This window comes from Aotus nancymaae, unplaced genomic scaffold (genome assembly GCF_030222135.1).
Source record: "Aotus nancymaae isolate 86718 unplaced genomic scaffold, 86718_ANA_hifiasm-v0.15.2.pri h1tg000051l, whole genome shotgun sequence".
Classification (NCBI taxonomy): Eukaryota; Metazoa; Chordata; class Mammalia; order Primates; family Aotidae; genus Aotus; species Aotus nancymaae.
In genome coordinates this window covers 24,879,060-24,898,673 of record NW_026988465.1, presented here as the reverse complement: position 1 = coordinate 24,898,673, position 19,614 = coordinate 24,879,060, and the positions used below count along the sequence as shown (strand labels likewise).

Genomic DNA, 19,614 nt, shown 5'->3' with positions numbered 1-19,614 from the left:
ATGTGGTGGGAGGGTATCAAGAAAGGCTTCCTGAAGAAGGTGACAGCTGAATTGAATCTTGAAGAATAGCTATGAATTGGGTTGGCAGAAAAATGGAGAAGGTTTGATCAGAGGTGGTATTTTACAAGACTAGTTCAACAGGGTAGAGGTGTGTGTGTACATGTGGGTATGTGGCAGTGGGGTGGAAAAATGTTGACCATATTTGCAAAAAACTGAAATGTACCATGGGTCTGATGGGACAGGGAAGGAAAGAAACATTGAGAGGAAAAAAGGGATGAATGACTATAAGTCTTAATGTGACTGAAGAAGATAATAGAGGGACGGAGAGCTAGAAGAGGGGTAAGTACGAGGAACATCGTTCCTGATGCTCTCTGCCCAGTGATATCTACCGGTTCTTTATGATCTAGTTCAAATTCCAGCCATTCCACTAATGCCCCCACCAGGGCCTGAAAAGACAGATTTCTCCCTTCTCAGAACTGTTATCTCTGATTTGGCAATCATGCTGCCTCAAATGAATAGCAGGCATTCTGTTGGCACTCAACTCCTGTAGGGCGGGGACCCTCATAGAACCCAGAGCTAGGTTTTACACACTGTGAAAGCTAAAGATTTCCTGATGTTTTGGCAGAGGGGAATGGAGTATCGCTATGGTGCCAAGGTTGGTCTCAGACACCTGGACTCAAGCGATCCTCCTGCCTCAGCCTCCTGAGTAGCTGAGATTTTCTAACTTCTTAACAGGAGCCACAAAGCCCTCATGCCCTGGCCCCTGACCACTTCTTCTCTAGGGTTCTGCCTCCACACTCTAGTCACACTAGTTTTCTCTCAATTCCTCAAACCCACCAATTTCTTTTCCACTCCAGTTTTTGCACATGCTCTTTTGGTCTGGAATGCTTTCCTCTCTATTATTCACTTAGCTAATTTCTACACCACTTTTAAGATTCAGCTCCCATATTACTTCCTCAGAGAGGCCTTCCCTGACTACCCTCTCTCCCCATATACAATGTCACAGTATATTTATTTGTGTATTTAGTACCTCTGTCACAAGACTGTCTCTGTGAAACCAAAGATCATGTTTGCTTTGTTTACTATTCCTAGTGTCTTGCATAGTGCCTAGCTCATAAAAAGTAAATATATATTTGCCAAGCGATGGATGATTAGTCTAAAGTCTCCAGGGTAGCCATATGATCTAAGTGTCAACAGTAACCACAATCCTTTTGCTGTTGAGAGTCCTCAGAGTCACTTTTAAGCTGAGTCTCTACAAATTGAGGCTGGAGATATGTTGCTTCCTTAGCCAGATAGACAGGCACTGATGTCTCAGAAAGCACTTCCTGGCCGGGCACAGTGGTTCAGGCCTGTAATCTCAGCACTCTGGGAGGCCAAGGCAGGTGGATCATTTGAGGTCAGGAGTTTGAACCTGACCAATGTGGTAAAACCCCGTCTCTACTAAAAATACAAAAAAAATTAGCAGGGCATGGTGGCATACGCCTATAGTCCCAGCTACTCGGGAGGCTGAGGCAGGAGAATTGCTTGAACTTGGGAGGTGGAGGTTGCAGTGAGCTGAGATCGTGCCACTGCACTCCAGCCTGGGGGACAGAGCGAGACTGTCTCAAAATAATAATAATAAATAAATAAATAAAATAAAATAAGGAAAAAGAAAAAAAGAAAGCATTTCCTGCACATGGGCCTGGGCTGAAATCTGAGGACAAGCAGGCTCACTTGGGCATCGGAAGGGGCTACAGCGCACATGATCCCCGAAGATCCCACAAAGGACCGGCTTGGACACCCTCTCCAGGCTGTTCTACCAAAGTGCATAGGACCCCTTCCTACCTGCTGGTGTGGTTCATCCAGCTCCACTTCCAGATCCTCCAGCAAAGCCACTGCCTCCTCTCCATTCTTTGGATGATGTTCATGCATCCAGGCCTGGAGTTCCTCAGGCATAATGGCCAGGAACTGCTCCAGCACCAGCAAGTCTAACATCTGCTTCTTGGTGTGCATCTCAGGCCTTAACCACTTACAGCAGAGCACCTAGAGCTGGCTCAAGGCCTCACAGGGCCCAGGAGTCTCCTTGGAGAAGGACTGTCAGAAGCGCTGGCAGAATAACTCCTGGTTGTTTGGGCTATCCTTTTTGGGCTGGATTCCTGCTTTACGGCAAGCCTTTCTCTGTTGTTTACTTCAAAGAGCTGTTTTGTCTCCTCAGGAGCCCAAAGAAGGGACACAGTGGGCATTGTAGCTCGAATGGGCTGAGAGGATTGCTGCTGTGTTATGTTAAGGCACACTCCTAAGGTAACAAACTATAGCTCAAAAATAAAAGTGTAAAGCAGTTTAAACCTTTTCTCAAATAGAAGGAATGTTTGTCAAGAAACAGCAGTTGTCACAATCCTGAGAAAATTGTTGGATGTTTGTTTCCCAAAATAACAACAAAACAATGTTGGTAAGGCAAAGTGAAGTTTATTCTTAGGGGTGATAAAAAGAACTGCCTTGACAGAGTCCTAGTAGAATCTCTGAGGGAGGAAGGCAAAGTCAGGATATTTACAAGATTTGAGAGGTTTAATGCTGAGTTTTCAAAGCAGAATTAGAACTGGGCAAGGATGGTGACACAATTTAAGATTGATGGACACATTCATTAAGATGAAGGTTTTGAGGTGAGGGTTTCGAAAACTGCATGCTAATTATTGAAAGTTGAAGAGTTTGATGTTCATTTAAATAGATTTTTTGAGGGAGAAGTTCTTGAAACAAAAATAATTATTTGCAATTTTTATCTCCTACAGCAAGAATGTCCTGGAATTGTAAAATCATGTTGATAAAGACAGTGGAATAGTAGTATTACATTAGTAAAGACAGTTGAGTAGTAGAATTATGCTAATGTAGGTAGGATGCTGTGTGGGTATATGCATTTTCAACTTTCCAAGTAATAACTGATTTAGGCAGGGTCTATCTGTTACCCAGAATTAGCACGGTGGGCGGTGGTTAAGGGCACAGGGTGAGGAATCCAAAAGCCCTGGGCCCAAATCTTGTCACATTCTCTTATGTGTAGTGGCTTAATTTCTCTAAACTTCTATTCCCCTTCCTCTTAAACAAAAAACATTTTAATTTTGTTTGCAACTTTTTATTTTGAAATAATTTTAAACTTATAGAAAATTTCCAAAACGGTATAGAACAATCCCTATATCCTTCACCCAGCTTCCTATTATGTTAACATCTTACTTAACCACAGCACAATTGCAAGGCCGAAAAATAATATTGGTACAATGTGATTAACTAAACCACAGACCTTATAATATAAGGTTGTTTTAGAAAAATTACAAAAAGTATTAGATCCAGTACTGGAAAGCATTAGACTCAGTGCCTAGCACTTAGTAAGACGTCAGTAAAGTACTGCAGTTATCGATCAGTATGACCTGGTCTTTGAGGGGCTGGCAAGGGAGACCACCCCTAGTGCTCAGGGACACTTCTCTGTTTTTTGGCACACAACTTCGGACCACACAGTAAGGCCCTCTAGTGCCTTCTCTGTGCTTAGCTTCTGGTACTCAATCGGCATCTTTGAAAGACATCTTCACTAGCTGGGCTCTTAAGGATTAATTTAGGGGCTTCTGGAGCAGGTTTGGAGAAAGCTGTTTCAGGAATCATTCAAGATAAAAGGCATGCAGTGGCTTTTACAGGTTGCCTTCCACTAGTTCAGATATTTTAAAGAACAGGGCAAAATACAGAGTTAACCAACCAGACTACAAACACCTTTCCTGTTTACCCTGTAACATAAATGACCTGGTAGAGCATCAGCGAACAACCATAACGAGCCTCGAACTCGGGATGATCTGGCTATGTCCCTTAAACCATCAGGACCTGACAGATCATAAAAGACTTCCAATAGTCGGTGGTCACGTTGGAGAAAGGGTGTCCGCATAGAGCCACCGGATCGGCATCTGTGAACCCGAGTCTGGACTTCGCAACTTCTGGGGAAACGTCTGCGCCGTGCGGGGAGCTGGGCTCGGGTTGGCTAGAGCAACCTCACGGTGCCGGGGCCGGACGCCCACCGGTCAGGTCCGTGCAGTGTCTCGGACGGCGCTTCCAGCGCGGGCACAGCAAGGACGGGGCTCCTCCCGCCCGCACCTGGCTGAGCTGGGGGACTCGGGCCGCGGCGTCCCGCCCTCTTCCTGCCGGTTCTACTACCTGGGCCGGGTAGAACGGGAAGCCTAGCTCCAACCAGCTCCTCTGCGCCCCGCCGGACCGCAGGCGGAAGTGCATCTGTGAACCTCTTCCGGCCCTGAGCCCCAGCTTCCAGCGGCTTCAGAGAGGGGCGCACTGTGTAGGGCGCGCAGTGCGCGGCGCAGAGTTTTCAAATGGGGTCTCTTAGGCATGGGGTTTTGTTTCATAGCTTGTCTCATCCTAAAGAAAGAGTTTGAGTGCCAGCTCCGCAGCGTTGAGTCCGTCCGTCTTCCCCGCTGCGGTCGGCAGGCGGTAACCTCCCCAGACTTCATCCCTGTCCACTGACGTGTAGTTTCAGTTTTCTCACAAAAGTACACTTTCCCCAATCACTGTAACCATTAAATGGCTCAAAATAAAAATGAAGTTTTTCTTGACTCTGGAAAACAAAATATAAAAAGAATCAGAATTGTTTCAAACAGAAAGTCATAACAGATCTTTGCAGTCCTCAGCTCAGTCCCATGTAATTGATTCTTGTTCTGCTTGATGTTGGGTTAGTAATCTTCATGAATTCATCAGTTTTGTTTTTTTGTTTTGTTTTTTTAGAGTTCTGGAAGTTGTTTTTACCTAGTCCAATGGTGTGATTTCCAAAGTTATCAGAAACCTGTATTCAAGAGTACTTGTCAGTGTCCTTTTCATGAATTTTCTTTAAGAAAAATAAAAGACTGTAGCGAATTATAAATCACTTTTTGCGAAGTAAAACAATAATTGTCTGTGGATGACAAAAGCCTTGAGTAGTCATGGTTAAACACACAATTAAGAAAATTTGGTTATTTATGTGGCCTACAAAATTTACCAGAATTATAATTATGACTGATAAGGCACGTCAGACTTTAGGAATATAAAATTTTGGAACGCATGTTAATAACTTATACAAATGTGACTCAGTTTTTTTTTTTTTTTTGCCTTTTCTCACATGTTCTAATCAACGAAAGTTAAATGCCATTTCTTATTTGACAATGCTTCCTGTGTGATTTTAACATGCCAAATAAACCTACTATGTCTCTCTTGGACTATCAGGCATTCCTTGTAGAAAATACCTAATTTTAGAATTTGAAATTTGATTTTGAGAAGTATGTCAAATATCAAAGTCTTAAAATCTTTGATATCAAAAATAAGATCACAAGTCATAATAATCATTTGTTTAGCCCAAGTGATAATTGAAATATTTAAAAAAGCATAGACCTTTATCTTTGAAAGAGAGGGGATTCAGTTTTTCAAATAATAATCTGTCTCTCTCCTTTTTACATTTTTTACAGTTTATTCAAAAGATGAACATCAGTCTTTTATCTCTTATTAATACTATATTGTTCAAGCAAGAAAATGAAATTCTACGTTTGCATCAGTGCAGTGTTAATATTAAACTGAAATTTAATAGTACCTTATAAACAGCTCCATCTAATCTCAGTCAGCCTTGACCATGCAAGATAAGATTTCCATAAACTTTTAATAATCTTTTACAATTTTTCCCATTCTCTTTCCCCAAATTCCTGTATTCATTCAGTTCTATTATTTTTTAAAATCCTTTCACCTTAGAGCACCTGTTTTTCGTTGTTGTTTGTTTGTTTGAGACAGAGTCTCATTCTATTGCCCAGGAGGGAGTGCAGTGACACTATCTCTGCTCATTGCAACTTTCGCCTCCTGGGTTCAAGCGATTGTCCTGCTTCAACCTCCTGACTACAGGCGTCCGTCACTATGCTGGGGAATTTTTCTTTTGTGTTTTTAGTAGAAATGGGGTTTCAGCATGTTAGTCAGGCTGGTCTCGAACTCCTGACCTCAGGTGATCTGCCTGCCTCAGCCTCCCAAAGTGCTAGGATTACAGGCGTGAGCCACTGCACCCAGCTACTTTTTTTTTTTTTTAATTTAAGTTCCAGGATACAAGTGCAGAACATGTAGGTTTGTTACATAGATATACGTGTGTCATGGTGGTTTGTGGCACCTGTCAACCCATCATCTAGGTTTTAGGCCCTGCATGCGTTAACTATTTGTCCTAATGTTCTCTCTCCCCTCACCCCCACTCCCTGGCAGCCCCCCTGTGTAATGTCCCCCTCCCTATGTCCATGTGTTCTCATCTTTCAACTCCCACTTATGAGTGAGAACATGTGGTGTTTGGCTTTCTATTCCTGTGTGAGTTTGCTGAGGATGATGGCTTCCAGCTTCATCCATGTCCCTGCAAAGGACAGAACTCATTCTTTTTTATCACTGCATAGTATTTCATGGTGTATATGTGCCACATTTCTTTATCCAGTCTATCATTGATGGACATTTGGGTTGGTTCCAAGTCTTTGCTATTGCATGTGCATGTGTCTTTATAATAGAATGATTTGTATTCCTGTAGGTATATACACAGTAATGGGATTGCTGGGTCAAATGGTATTTCTGGTTCTAGATCCTTGAGGAATCATCACACTGTCTTCCAAGACCTTTGTCAGATGGATAAATTGCAAACATTTTCTCCCATTCTGTAGGTTGCCTGTTCACTTTGATGATAGTTTCTTTTGCTGTGCAGAAGCTCTTTAGTTTGATTAGATCCCGTTTGTCAATTCTGGCTTTTGTTGCAGTTGCTTTTGGTGTTTTTATCATGAATTCTTTGCCCATGCCTATGACCTGAATGGTATTGCCTAGGTTTTCTTCTAGGGTTTTTATGGTTTTGCATTTTACACTTAAGTCTTTAATCCATCTTGAGTTAGTTTTTGTATAAGGTGTAAGAAAGAGGTCCAGTTTTAGTTTTCAGCATATGGCTATCCAGTTTTCCCAGCACCATTTATTGAATACGGAATCCTTTCCCCATTTTTTGTTTTTGTCAGGTTTGTCAAAAGATCAGATGGTTGTAGATGTGTGGTGTTGTTTCTGAGGTCTCTGTTCTGTTCTACTGGTCTTTATGTCTGTTTTGGTACCAGTACCATGCTGTTTTGGTTACTGTAGCATTGTAATATAGTTTGAAGTCAGATAGGCGTGATACCTTCAGCTTTGTTGTTTTTGCTTAGGATTGTCTTGGCTATGTAGGCTCTTTTTTGGTTACATATGAAATTTAAAGTAGTTTTTTCTAATTCTATGAAGAATGTCAGTGGTAGTTTGATGGGAATAGCATTGAATCTATAAATTACTTTGGGTAGTATGGCCATTTTTACAATATTCATTCTTCCTATCTATGAGGATGGAATGTTTTTTCATTTGTTTGTGTCCTCTCTCATTTCCTTGAGCAGTGGTTTACAGTTCTCCTTGAAGAGGTCCTTCACATCCCTTGTCAGCTGTATTCCTAGGTATTTTACTCTCTTTTTAGCCATTGTGAATGGAAGTTCATATATCATTTGGCTCTCTGCTTGTCTATTGTTGGTGTATAGGAATGCTTGTGATTTTTGCACATTGATTTTGTATCCTGAGACTTTGCTGAAGTTGCTTATGACTCTGAACTCCTTAAGACTTTGTTTAAGGAGTTTTGGGGCTGAGATGATGGGGTTTTCTTTTCTTTTTCGAAATGGAGTCTTACTCTGTTGCCCAGGCTGGAATGAAGTGGCACGATCTTGGCTCACTGCAACCTCCACCTCCCAGGTTCAAGAGATTCTCCTGCCTCAGCCTCCTAAGTAGCTGGGATTACAGGCCTGTGCCACCATACCTGGCTAATTTTCATATTTTTAGTAGAGACGGAGTTTCACCATGTTGGTCAGGTTGGTATTGAACTCCTGACCTTGTGATCTTCTCGGCTCAGCCTCCCAAAGTGCTAGGATTACAGGCATGAGCCACCGCACCTAGCCTAGGGTTTTCTAAATATACAATCATGTCATCTGCAAACAGAGACAATTTGACTTCCTCTCTTCCTATTTGAATACCCTTTGTTTCTTTCTCTTGACTGATTGCCTTGGCCAGAACTTCCAATACTATGTTGAATAGGAGTGTTGAGAGAGGGCATCCTTGTTTTGTGCCGGTTTTTCAAGTGAATGCTTCCAGCTTTTGCCCATTCAGTATGATATTGGCTGTGGGTTTGTCATAAATAGCTCTTATTATTTTGAGATATGTTCCATCAATGCCTAGTTTATTGAGAGTTTTTAACATGAAGAGATGTTGAATTTTATCAAAGACCTTTTCTGCATCTATTGAGATGATCATGTGGTTTTTTTTTTTTTGAGACGGAGTTTCGCTCTTGTTACCCAGGCTGGAGTGCAATGGAGCGATCTCAGCTCACCGCAAACTCCGTCTCCTGGGTTCAAGCAATTCTCCTGCCTCAGCCTCCCGAATAGCTGGGATTACAGGCGTGTGCCACCACGTCCAGCTAATTTTTTGTATTTTTAGTAGAGACGGGGTTTCACCTTGTTGACCAGGATGGTCTCGATCTCTTTACCTCATGATCCGCCCGTCTGGGCCTCCCAAAGTGCTGGGATTTTTGGCGTGAGCCACCACGCCCGGCCGATCATGTGGTTTTTATACATCTACAGATAACACTTCTGCTCATTAGAAAATGATCCAGTTGTGTTCAGAGGTTCGATGACAGCATAAACAGAGTTGAGTGTGATTATACACCTCATTTCTCCCACAGTGCTGCTGTGCTAATGCTTCTGGGAGACAGCTTCATACTGCCAGCGCCAGTAGGGGAGAGAAGAGAAAAGGAAGTCTCTCCACACCTTCCCGGGGCCGTCTTGATGTGGTGAGTGGTTGGGAGGGACGAATTTGGTGGTCCTCAGTCGCAGCCTCCTCTTGCAGCTGCTGCCTTCATCCCCGGAATCCTGTTCAATAGGAACCCTGAGATAAGTTACAGGGGTGAAGTGCGCACATAACCCTGCCCCACAAACTAGGCCCCGGATGCCACAGGACAATCGGTGACCCGGGCGACACCACCTGGCTGGAAGATGGGCGGGTACCGGGGCTCCAGCTGCTTCTGGCCCCTCTAGGAAGAGGCTCTCTGGGTGGTGGATTCCCTCGCCCCCTCCCCGGAGGCAGCCGCTGCGGGGTTGGAGGCCATAGTGGACTCCTGGCCTAATAGGTCACAGCTCCTTCCATGATTTCGAAATGTTGGTCTGTTAACCTTCTAGAAGGGTGCTAGGTCTCCCCCTTTCCCCTGACCCCAACTTTAGAGTTGTGGTGTACAAGCGATATATTTTCTGATATTATATCCCAAGGGAATATTTTCAGTGACATAATCAAGTTTAAGTGTTAAGAACTAGGGCCCTGGAATAAAATGTGCGTTAAAATCCTGGTTCTACCACTTACTATGTTACCTTCAGCAAGGTAGTTCACTACAGCTCAGTTTTCTCATCTATAAAATGTGAAAAATAATAGCCCTTACAGAATTATGAGATAGGACATACTAACACAGTGCCTGTACATTACCTTAAAAAACAAACCAAATATTGTGTTACTTAGATGCCGTAACGACATTTTTAAAGTCATTGAAAGTAAATGCTATTTCTTATAACGCCTCTTAGTGGGAAATTTTGTACATTTCACATTAGATTATCACACATCTAACATCAAGGTCCTGTTTACATTTTATAATGTAAAAACCTTAGATACTGTGGAATGTTTAAAACTTAAATCATTCCTCTCTACCCTCTTTCATATACTATGGCTCTGTACATTGTAGTATTTTCTGTAGAGAGCAGCCAGCAGCAATGAAATAACATTTCAGGACCACTATTTCCAGTACTAAATTCCTCAGGAATCTTTCACAATTGCCAGTGGCCAGAGAATCCTGTCCAGTTCTGTTAGGAGAGCTCCCTATAGTCCCTATCAACCTACCCCAGAAAGGTGCCAAAAACCAGTAAAAGCCTGGTTATATTAAGTCTCGCCTCCAACTTCTGAGGTTTAGTTCAAGTTGAACAACTTTTCTCAGTCTTAACCCAATTTTTGTTTAATTCTGTTTTCTTCCTGCCTTACTTCAGTCTCTGGACTCTGGCCTCTTCCCTGGCATGCTATTCTGGTTTTTTACTTCCTGGTATGACCTCTGGACACAGATTTTGGCCTCATATAGGAATGTGACCATTACATATGCCCTCATTTGACATGACTAACTTAACATGACCATTTAATTTAGTTTTGTGGTCTTTAATTTTTAAAGGGATGCTCTGAAAACACTGTTCTGCAGTGCACTGTGCAAGCTATTTCACTCCTGGCTTTAGCTGATCTCACCTTGTGCAAAACTAACTAGGAAAATTAACTAGGGCTGATTATCAATCTCTTTACTTAAATCTTCCTTTTCTTCCCACACTGCAATCATGGTTATTTCACCAGACAATCTCTGTTTCTCTACATTGCACTAATAAATAGACTACCCTATTTATTAGCCCCCCTAAATGTAGCTCTTTTGGTTTGACTTTAGTAGTCAATGAAAGAAGGGGCAAATCCCCAGTCTCATAGAAAGCAAACACACACAGATGAAGACCAGACACTGATCTTTCAGTCTTCCATCTTGTCCAATATTTATTTTTTATTTAATGTTTTTCACATTGTTCTATTTCCTCAGCATCTACATACAAACTTAAGTTCCTTACATTAATAGGTTTTCCCTCCTGTGAATTCTCTGGTGTTGACTAAGGTGTGAGCTCTGACTGAAGGCTCTCCCACACTCACTGCATTCATAGGGTTTCTCTCCAGTGTGGATTCTCAAATGACGAATAAGATGTGAGCTCACTCGGAATGTTTTCCTACATTCACTACACTCGTAGGGTTTCTCTCTGGTGTGAATTCTCTGATGCAGGATAAGATGTGAGTTCAGGCTGAATGCCCTCCCACATTCTTTGCATCCAAAGGGTCTTTCCCCAGTGTGAATTCGCTGATGTCTAATAAGATCTGAGCTCCCTGCAAAGCCTTTCCCACATTCATTACATTCATATGGTCTCTCTCCAGTGTGGATTCTCTGATGCCTAACAAGTTTTGAGCTGTGCCTGAAAGCTTTCCCACATTCATTACACTTATGAGTTTTCTCTCCACTGAAAACTGCAGCATGTTTAGCTAGCTTTTGGCTCTTGAAAGATTTTCCATATTGGTGAATTTTTTCTCCAGCATAAATTCTTTGACGGTTAATAAAATCTGAGTTCCATTTGAAGCTCTGGTCACAGGTACCATGTTTATAAGATTTCTGGTGTGTGAATTCATTTGAGTTCAGATTTAATCTCCTCTCACATCCATCATGGCTTATTATTTCACCTCTGACTGTATTTTTGTGGGTGAGGATTTTACCAAAATCTCCATCCTGGGTAGAGGATGGTTTCTGAGACTCCCCTGATTCTTTTTCCCATTGCCTCTTTACCCTGCCAGCAGACCTACAGATGTCTTGAGATTCACCAGATGCTTCTGATATGTATCCTGAGATTCTTCCAGATACAATTCTCTGCGATTCAATTTTTTCAAAAATTTCCAGCTTTGGCATGGATCTACTGTTTTCACTCTCAGTATCTAAAATAAAAAAGAAAGAGATAAATATCACCTGTTTGCTGCACTAGAAGAAAAGAAAATTTTGCAGCATGCTCAGGATAGTTACATATTGATATGTCCACTTTAATATATTACCTTTCACATGAGAGGAATGAGAGAATGAAAGAGGATGATAGGAATGAAAGAAACATTGGTAAGAGCAAGTAATGCCTGCAGTGGTTGACAGAGAGAGGAATCAGCCGTGTGAAATATATATATTAGAAAAGATTGGGAGGAGGAGTGCCATCAGCAAGAACTGGAAAATAGGAGGAGACAGAGCAAGGAGAAAGAACTCTAAAATGTTGACTGGAAGGGATCTTGAGAACCTAAGGTCTATGATACATTTCTCATGTTAGACTTACAGGGAAAATGGAGGCACTACCTTAAAGAAAGCAGATGAGGACAGAAGAGAGAAAAGTAAAGCTATAAAAGACTGAAGTATCTGTAAGAAAACTTCCATCCACCCCATCATGTATTTCTTCCTCCTATTCCATGTTTAATCAGTCTTCCAAATTCTGTCATCACTGTCTGCTAAGTGTATCTTTTTTTTTTTTTTTTTTTTGAGACGGAGTTTTGCTCGTTACCCAGGCTGGAGTGCAATGGCGCGATCTCGGCTCACCGCAACCTCCGCCTCCTGGGTTCAGGCAATTCTCCTGCCTCAGCCTCCTGAGTAGCTGGGATTACAGGCACGCGCCACCATGCCCAGCTAATTTTTTGTATTTTTAGTAGAGACGGGGTTTCACCATGTTGACCAGGATGGTCTCGATCTCTTGACCTCGTGATCCACCCGCCTCAGCCTCCCAAAGTGCTGGGATTACAGGCTTGAGCCACCGCGCCCGGCCAAGTGTATCTTGTATAAATCCCTTCCTTTACATTTCTGCTACCTTCACCATTTCCAATCTAGAGACTTTAACTGCCTCTTTGCTGTTTTGACCCTGTACTTTTCTTCTTCCTAGTTATCCTAAAGATCCTTTTTAGACTAATAGTCATTAAACAACTGCCGTCCTTTCATACCCTACTCAGAAACTTTGAATCTCTTTTTTTGTTACAAGTCTAAACTTCGAGGCCTGGTTTCCAAGGTCCATTTATGATCCTGTCTTCACAAATCTCACCTTGTAGCTCACAACTATATACTGTGCTATAGTTGAACAGCCCTTCTTTGTCACAAGGTTTCCTTTGTCTAAAAAACGCTAGGGTAGGAAAGAGGGTTAGGGAGTGCTGTTCGTGGGGTGAGGAAACTTTGCAATTTTTTATAGAACAGATGGAGATGTTTCTAGAACAAAACTGAAGGCAGAATATGTAGAAATGTATTAAAAATGAATGGTGGCTGGGCGTGGTGCCTCACTCTGCAATCCCAGCACTTTGGAAGGCCAAGGTGGGAGGATAACGAGGTCAGGAGTTTGAGACCAGCCTGGCCAACTTGGTGAAACCCCATTTCTACTAAAACACAAAAATTAGCCAGGCACGGTAGCAGGCACCTGTAATCCCAGCTACTCAGGAGGCCGAGGCAGGAGAATCGCTTGAACCCGGGAGGTGGAGGTTGCAGTGAGCCGAGATCACACCACTGCACTCCAGCCTGGGTGACAGAGCAAGACTCTGTCTTGGGGGAAAAAAAAATACAGATGAGTTTTAGAACAGAGATGAGTATTCTATGGAAGTAGTCTCTAGAAGTATAGCTAACTTCCCATAAGTGTAAAAGAGCTTTATAAGACCAAGAGCATAAGAGGAAAAATATGAATCACAGTCTATATAACTTGAGAATTATATACTATTTCTCAATACATCATCATGTATCTGTTTCTCCTGATCATTTTATGTACTTATCTATGAACATGTTTTGCTTCTATCCATGTATTTCTTTTTCTTTTGCTTCTTTTCTATGATATTTTCTCAACTCATTTTTTATTTTCTTTAATTTGGTCATATCATAAAAATGTTCTATGTTTTGGAAATATTCTGGATAAGGAACAAAATTATCTTTTGCTCCACAACTGGCCAAACACTCACAGGAAAACAAGTTCTCTCTTTTCAGTGGGTAATAAAGGAAAGGATCACCTACAGTTACCAAGACTAGTCTGTGGAGGGAGATTCATTCTCCTGTTTCTTCAGTGATGAGCACTGTATGGCATTCTGCCCCTTACCACAGTCCCGTAAGAGCTGGGGTTCTGATGAACTAAAATGGGCTTTGGTTTCCACTGACTGTAACTGGACACTAAGTGCTGGTCCAGGAGGTGACACCTTTTTCCTGAATATTTCTTGTCCATGTTCATGGGCTTGAACCTGAGAAAAATAAAGTACATTTGGGATTGTAAAAGAATCTCGGTGTTAAACATCTTCTAATAACAAAGAGAAACTCCCATAGGAAAACAAAGCTGGGGAAGGAAGAATTGAGTCGGAGTCAATTGTAAAATGTAGTGTGGAATCAAACAGACAGGAAAGGAGACATAAACGCACAATGAACCAAGAGCTCCTGCAAGTCAGATACTCAATCTCGGGCCATCTCCTCCCACTGTGGGACTTTATTCACTATGGAGGTCTTAGATCTCCCTTCCCCTATGCACCTGGAGTACTGCTTCATTAGTGCCTCTCTCCAAATCTTCCAGTATGGTCACTGCCTCCTCTCCACTCTCTGGGTAATGTTCCTGAACCCAGGCCTGCAAATCCCCCGGCAGGATGGTCAGGAACTGCTCCAGTACCAGCAGTTCCAGAATCTGCTCCTTGGTATGGATCTCTGGTTTCAACCACTGACAGCAGAGCTCCCGGAGTCGGCTCAGTGCCTCGCGAGGTCCAGGGGAATCCTGGTAGCAGAACTGCCTAAAAAGCTGCCTGCAGAGCTCCTGCCTGAGGAGTTCACTTCTCTGTAAGCAAGTGTCCTGCCTGTGGATAAATTCTTCCTCTTCTATCTTCAGTATCAGAAGTTCTTCATCCTCTGGAGAGTTCTGGGCTGCAGCTTTCTTTGACTCGGTAGCCATCTCTGGATAGAATATTTTATCAGAAACCCACTTCTGCTTTGGGAAGGGTCTTCTTTAGTTTCAAGAGTTCTCCTGAGGGATCAAAAGTTACTATTACTGTCTAAGAAGATGACAGACCACATCATAAAAATCGTCATTCTCCATTACACAAAAATTTACTGGGCATTTATTGTATCCAAAAAGCACTGGCATACTTGCTCTGTAGAATACAACTGTTAGGATTTCTACTTCAAGACAGGTTATAATTTAAATTAAAAAATATGATAATTTAAATTAGAAACAATAAACTTAAATGTAATACTAAATATTAACAAGGTATATTTTATTAAATTTTAAAAGTCTCAGAGAAAATAAGGCTGTAAAAAGAAAAATGATAGAAATGCTTCATAAAATAGGATGTGAAAAAAATACAGTTGGTTGCAATGGTCAAGGGAAACTTAATTAAAAAATGAAATTCTGAAGAATAGAAGATTTGACTAGGATGTGGGAGAGAAAGAAATGGGAAATTACAAACAGAAACAGTCTGAACAATTGAGTAAGGGTAGGTCTACAGAAATGGAAAAGCAAAACGTTTAGTAGGTTTGTAAAAAAAAAAAATCATAGAGGCAACGCTTGGAGCCATACTGTAGAAAACATCAAATGTCAAGTTCATGAATTTGGAGTTTATCTTTTAGGCACTGAGGAGTCATTGAAGAGGAGTCAATTGAGGTGTCAATTTTTCTGAGCAGAATGACCTGCTGAACACTGTGGAGATAAATATGTTCTTCATTCCTAGGGTGGGTTGTAATATGAAAAATATGAAAAGCTAGAGGTCACTGTAAGTATGAGGTTCACACAAGTATGAGGTTCTTTTGTTTTGTTTTGTTTTAGAGATGGAGTCTCACTCTGTCACCCAGGCTGGAGTGCAGTGGAGTAATCTTGGCTCAATGCAACCTCCACCTCCCAGGTTCAAGTGATTATCCTGCTCAGCCTCCTGAATAGCTGGAATTTTTGATGTGCACTACCATGCCTGGCTAATTTTTTGTATTTTTAGTAGAGATGGGATTTCACCATGTTGGCGAAGCTGGTCTCTAACTCCTGACCTTGTGATCTGCCCACATCGGCCTCCCAAAGTGCTGGGATTACAAGTGTGAGCGACTGTGCCTGGCCTGAGTTTCTTTTACTAAACATTTCACTAAGTTGACTACTGACTGATGCAATAACATACATTTTATTAAGAACCTTATTACAAACAAAGCATTGGGCTAGAAGTTGTACAGCATTGGTTTACAAGACAGTCTGAATATGACACTGAGCTTGCTGCCTAATCAAGATATGGGATCTTTGTTAGAAACAGGTTCTTGGGCCCAATCTCTAGAGATGCTGACTTGGGCCCTGCTCCTAGAGATGGTAACTTGGTCAGTATGGCATATGCCTGGAAAATCTGTATTCTAATATACAGCTTAATAGATTAAACAAAAAGTGTTTGAGTTTGCAAACTAGTTGGGAAGAAATCACAAAACAACACATGGATATAAAACATTTAAATGAGAAAATGTTTCATATGACATTTACATTGTATATGTTTGTTACATGTTGAATGTTGAAGTATGAAATGAGTTTATGGTGGAGATACTAAATGTTCTAACTGTCCTGAGGTGGGAAGAGACTGTGAATGGTAGAAGGTATGTCCTAGAGGTGGTGGGGCTTAAATTGGACAATGAAGGATGAGAAAGATTCAGGAAAGAGAGGACAGGAAGAGTTGAGGAAGTGGGAATGAGCAGCAGGCTAATGGTGAGATCAGCTTGCAGGCTGTGATGACTGGAGTGGCTAAGAATTCTACTGGCACTGTTAAGAAAGTCCTCAACTCTAGACTAAGTTCTGACAATTACTAACACATACATATATAAATATATAAGTCCTTGTATTATTTATAGTTGTTTGGCTGTTTTTGTTTTTTTCTTTCTATCAACTGACTGCTGTTCCATGAGGTTAAGGACCAGGCATTATTAATTGTTTTTAAGGCTTCATATTTGTTGACTAAATGAAAGGCAAAATTAGGAAAGTTTCAGATGACTTTGGTTTTGGATAATCTGTACTTAAGATGATAATAAGACATCTACTTGGAAAAATATTTCCAGCAGAAAAAATGATATTTCAATAATGGAAAAGAACTTGGAATGGGAAGACAGATTTAGACAAGATTCATGAAAGGGGTAGCTGGAAGATATATATCAGTATTAATTCTCCAAGAGTATAAAATAAACATCATAGGTTCAGGCTGAACCTTGGAAAACAAACAGTTTGAGTAAGTAGGAACAAACTTTAGCAATGATAAAGAAAAAAGGCTATATTAACCAGAGAGTCTCAATCCCTCGTATTTTACTTGGCCATTCCTTTGCTATGTCTTGTTGTTTCCTACATGTGCTAACCAAGTAGTGTCCTAATGCTTAATGAGCATTATCTCATTTAGCACAGGAAGATAGGAGTAAAGTTGGCCCATATAATCCAAATGAAACTTCAATTATCATGCTGAGCAGCTGGTTCTACAACATGTTATCTCAGAGAGCCGACAGTCCCATCTCCAGGTGTTTCATCACTTCTCATCCATTTAAAACTTGAGTACCCCTAAAGTCAGTAGCTTTAAACTAATAAATATTTATTGAGCATCTAGTGCCTTATATATTGTGTTAGGGGGACTTATAAAAAACAGATGTGTAAACAAAGGCTAGGAGAACAGGGAAGAACGAGTAATTAATTATGAGTAAGGCAAAGGTTAAGAGCAGGGTTCCTGATGGATAAACAGCCTTGGTGGGCATGTTGGAGGAGGGAAAAACGGGACAGAGTCTAGTTGGTGGAGGAAGGGGAGTCAGGGGAAATCCGGTAGAGACCACAAAGCCGAGCAGAGACTTCGAAGTGCATGCTGGTACAGGCTCCCATAGTACCAGTGTTTCTCAAGGGCAAGAGGTTTCACTGCATCCTCAGCACACAGGAAATACTATTTACCGTGTCAACAAAGTTCAGGATAGGCAGGGGTTGTCCCCATATGTCCTACGAAAGGGCGGTTATTCTTCCCAAGGGAAACAGGAGATCGGGGATGGTCCTCGCAGCAGTTTCTTTTGGCAGACAACTGCAGATCCGAGACATGTGGCGCCCCTTCCCGTTCCATCTGGCTGGACTGGGCCACTCCACTAATCAGTGACCCCAGACTCAGGATCAGCAGGACGCCCCCCTACCCTCCACGCCACCACACCCTCTCAGCGCTCCACTATGACGTCACGCGCGGCAGAGGTAACTATGGAGACTGCCAAACCCTCACTAAAAACGGGTGCGCTCCTGCCCTCCCAACGCCGAAGCTGGTTCCACCTTTCTCAGGGATTCTTCTGAGGTCCAAGGTCTGGTCACCCAGTGGCTGCTAATTTCAAAGGCAATATGAAAGGGACTGGATATTTGGAGGGGGACACTGGGCCGGACATCTAGGTCCCCAAACCCGGACTCACCTCTCGGACAGGGCTGATTCCGATCGGACACTTCCGGTAGAAGGACGGAGCGGCACTACCCTTCAAGGTTTCCGTCCACAGGGACTTGTGAGTCTGCGCAGAAGACGGGATGCCTTTGAACTACGATTCCCAGAAGCCTTCCTGGGTCTCTTCAGGAGCAGACTTTTCGCCAGAGTCTTCAGGTTCTCAGGGCTTGAAGGAGGGGTCTTTTTTCTCCATTGTAGTAGTGTCTCGCTAGATAACAGAGAGGACTCTTTAAAAGAAAATGATATTTATCAGGCGCGGTGGCTCACGCCTGTAATCCCAGCACTTTGGGAGGCTGAGGCGGGTGGATCACCCGAGGTCAGGAGTTCGAGGCCAGCTTGGCCAACATGGTGAAACCCCGTCTTTACTAAAAGTATAAACCTTAGCCGGGCGTGGTGGCGGGCGCCTATAGTCCCAGCTACTTGGGAGGCTGAGACAGGAGAATCGCTTGAACCTAGGAGGTTAAGGTTGCAGTGAGCCGAGATCGCGCCACTGCACTCCAGCCTGTGCGACAGAGCAAGACTCAGTCTCAAAAAGGAAAGAAAAAAAACAAAGAAAGAAAATGATGTATATTCGGGAATAGGACATTGCAATAGGAATAGACGTGCCAGAGTGAACTATGTTTCTATTCAGGGATGTAAAAGAAGACAAAGGTTTTTAAAGGAAGAATGAGGAGGATTACATAATTGTTTTGAAATGATTATCCTTGACTACAAAGATCAATAACAAGGGTGACGCCAGTCTGAGGTTAGATAAGCAGTTGCTGGGCGGCTGTCCTTGCAGAAATATTTTTGGTGTAAGGTTGTGCTGGCCTTTGTGCAAGGTTGTGGGTTTTGCAGTCATATGTGATGGTTTTCTTATGAGGCATACAAGCCTGAGAAGTGTCTCTTCATAGGCCTTCCTGGCTCTGTCAGTTTATTGCTTTCGTTTTTTAACACTAATGGGCTGGGCGTGATGGCTCACCTCTCTAACTCCCCGCTTTTCCAGGCAAAAGTGGGAGGATCAATTGAGCTCAAGAGTTCGAGACCAGTCTGGGCAACAGAGTTGGGATCTCGTCTCTACAAAAATTAAAAAAAAAAAAAAAAATTAGCTGGGGGTTGTGGAGCGAACCTGTACTCCCAGCTACTCAGGAGGCTGAGGAGGATCCCCCGAACCCAGGAGGTGGTGGTGCCAGTTGTGAGCTGTGATTGCACCACTGCACTCTAGCCTGGGTGACTCCTGCCTCTATTTAAATCTCAGGCAGTGAAATTGAAGCCCACACAGCAGGGATGCAGCTGAAACTTCACCTCCTTTGCAAAACCTTCCTGCATTCCCAGGCAACTTCTCTTTTGAGCCCTTATTTGATTCATCCTCTTACCCCAGTGGAACTCAGATATTCAAAATGGTATTTATTATAACCACTGGCTGTCATCGGTCCATGCATGGCTTTAAAGTGTGAACATTTTTTAATCCATTACCTAGTCTATAAGAATTATAGATTGAAGACTTACATTTAATACTACTCTTTTTCTAGTCTTCTCTGTACTTCTTCTCGT

At 42.3% G+C, this 19,614-nt stretch overlaps 1 protein-coding gene across 2 annotated transcripts; it reads right to left on the bottom strand.

Annotated features, from left to right (window-relative positions):
- Nucleotides 1–10,585: 10,585 nt before the first annotated feature.
- On the bottom strand, nt 10,586–18,717 carry ZNF165 (zinc finger protein 165). 2 transcript variants are annotated; one of them, XM_012465861.3, is made up of 4 exons: nt 18,056–18,717; nt 14,166–14,648; nt 13,746–13,884; nt 10,586–11,586 (listed from the first exon to the last, which is right to left on the bottom strand). In XM_012465861.3, exons 2-4 carry the CDS (start codon nt 14,574–14,576, stop codon nt 10,679–10,681), a joined length of 1,458 nt encoding a protein of 485 aa, XP_012321284.2. In that variant the 5' UTR covers nt 14,577–14,648; nt 18,056–18,717; the 3' UTR covers nt 10,586–10,678. The 2 variants fall into 2 exon arrangements, with proteins under 2 accessions (XP_012321284.2, XP_064219173.1); XM_064363103.1 differs by lacking the exons at nt 13,746–13,884; nt 18,056–18,717 and having other exon boundaries at nt 14,166–14,244.
- Nucleotides 18,718–19,614: the final 897 nt, after the last annotated feature.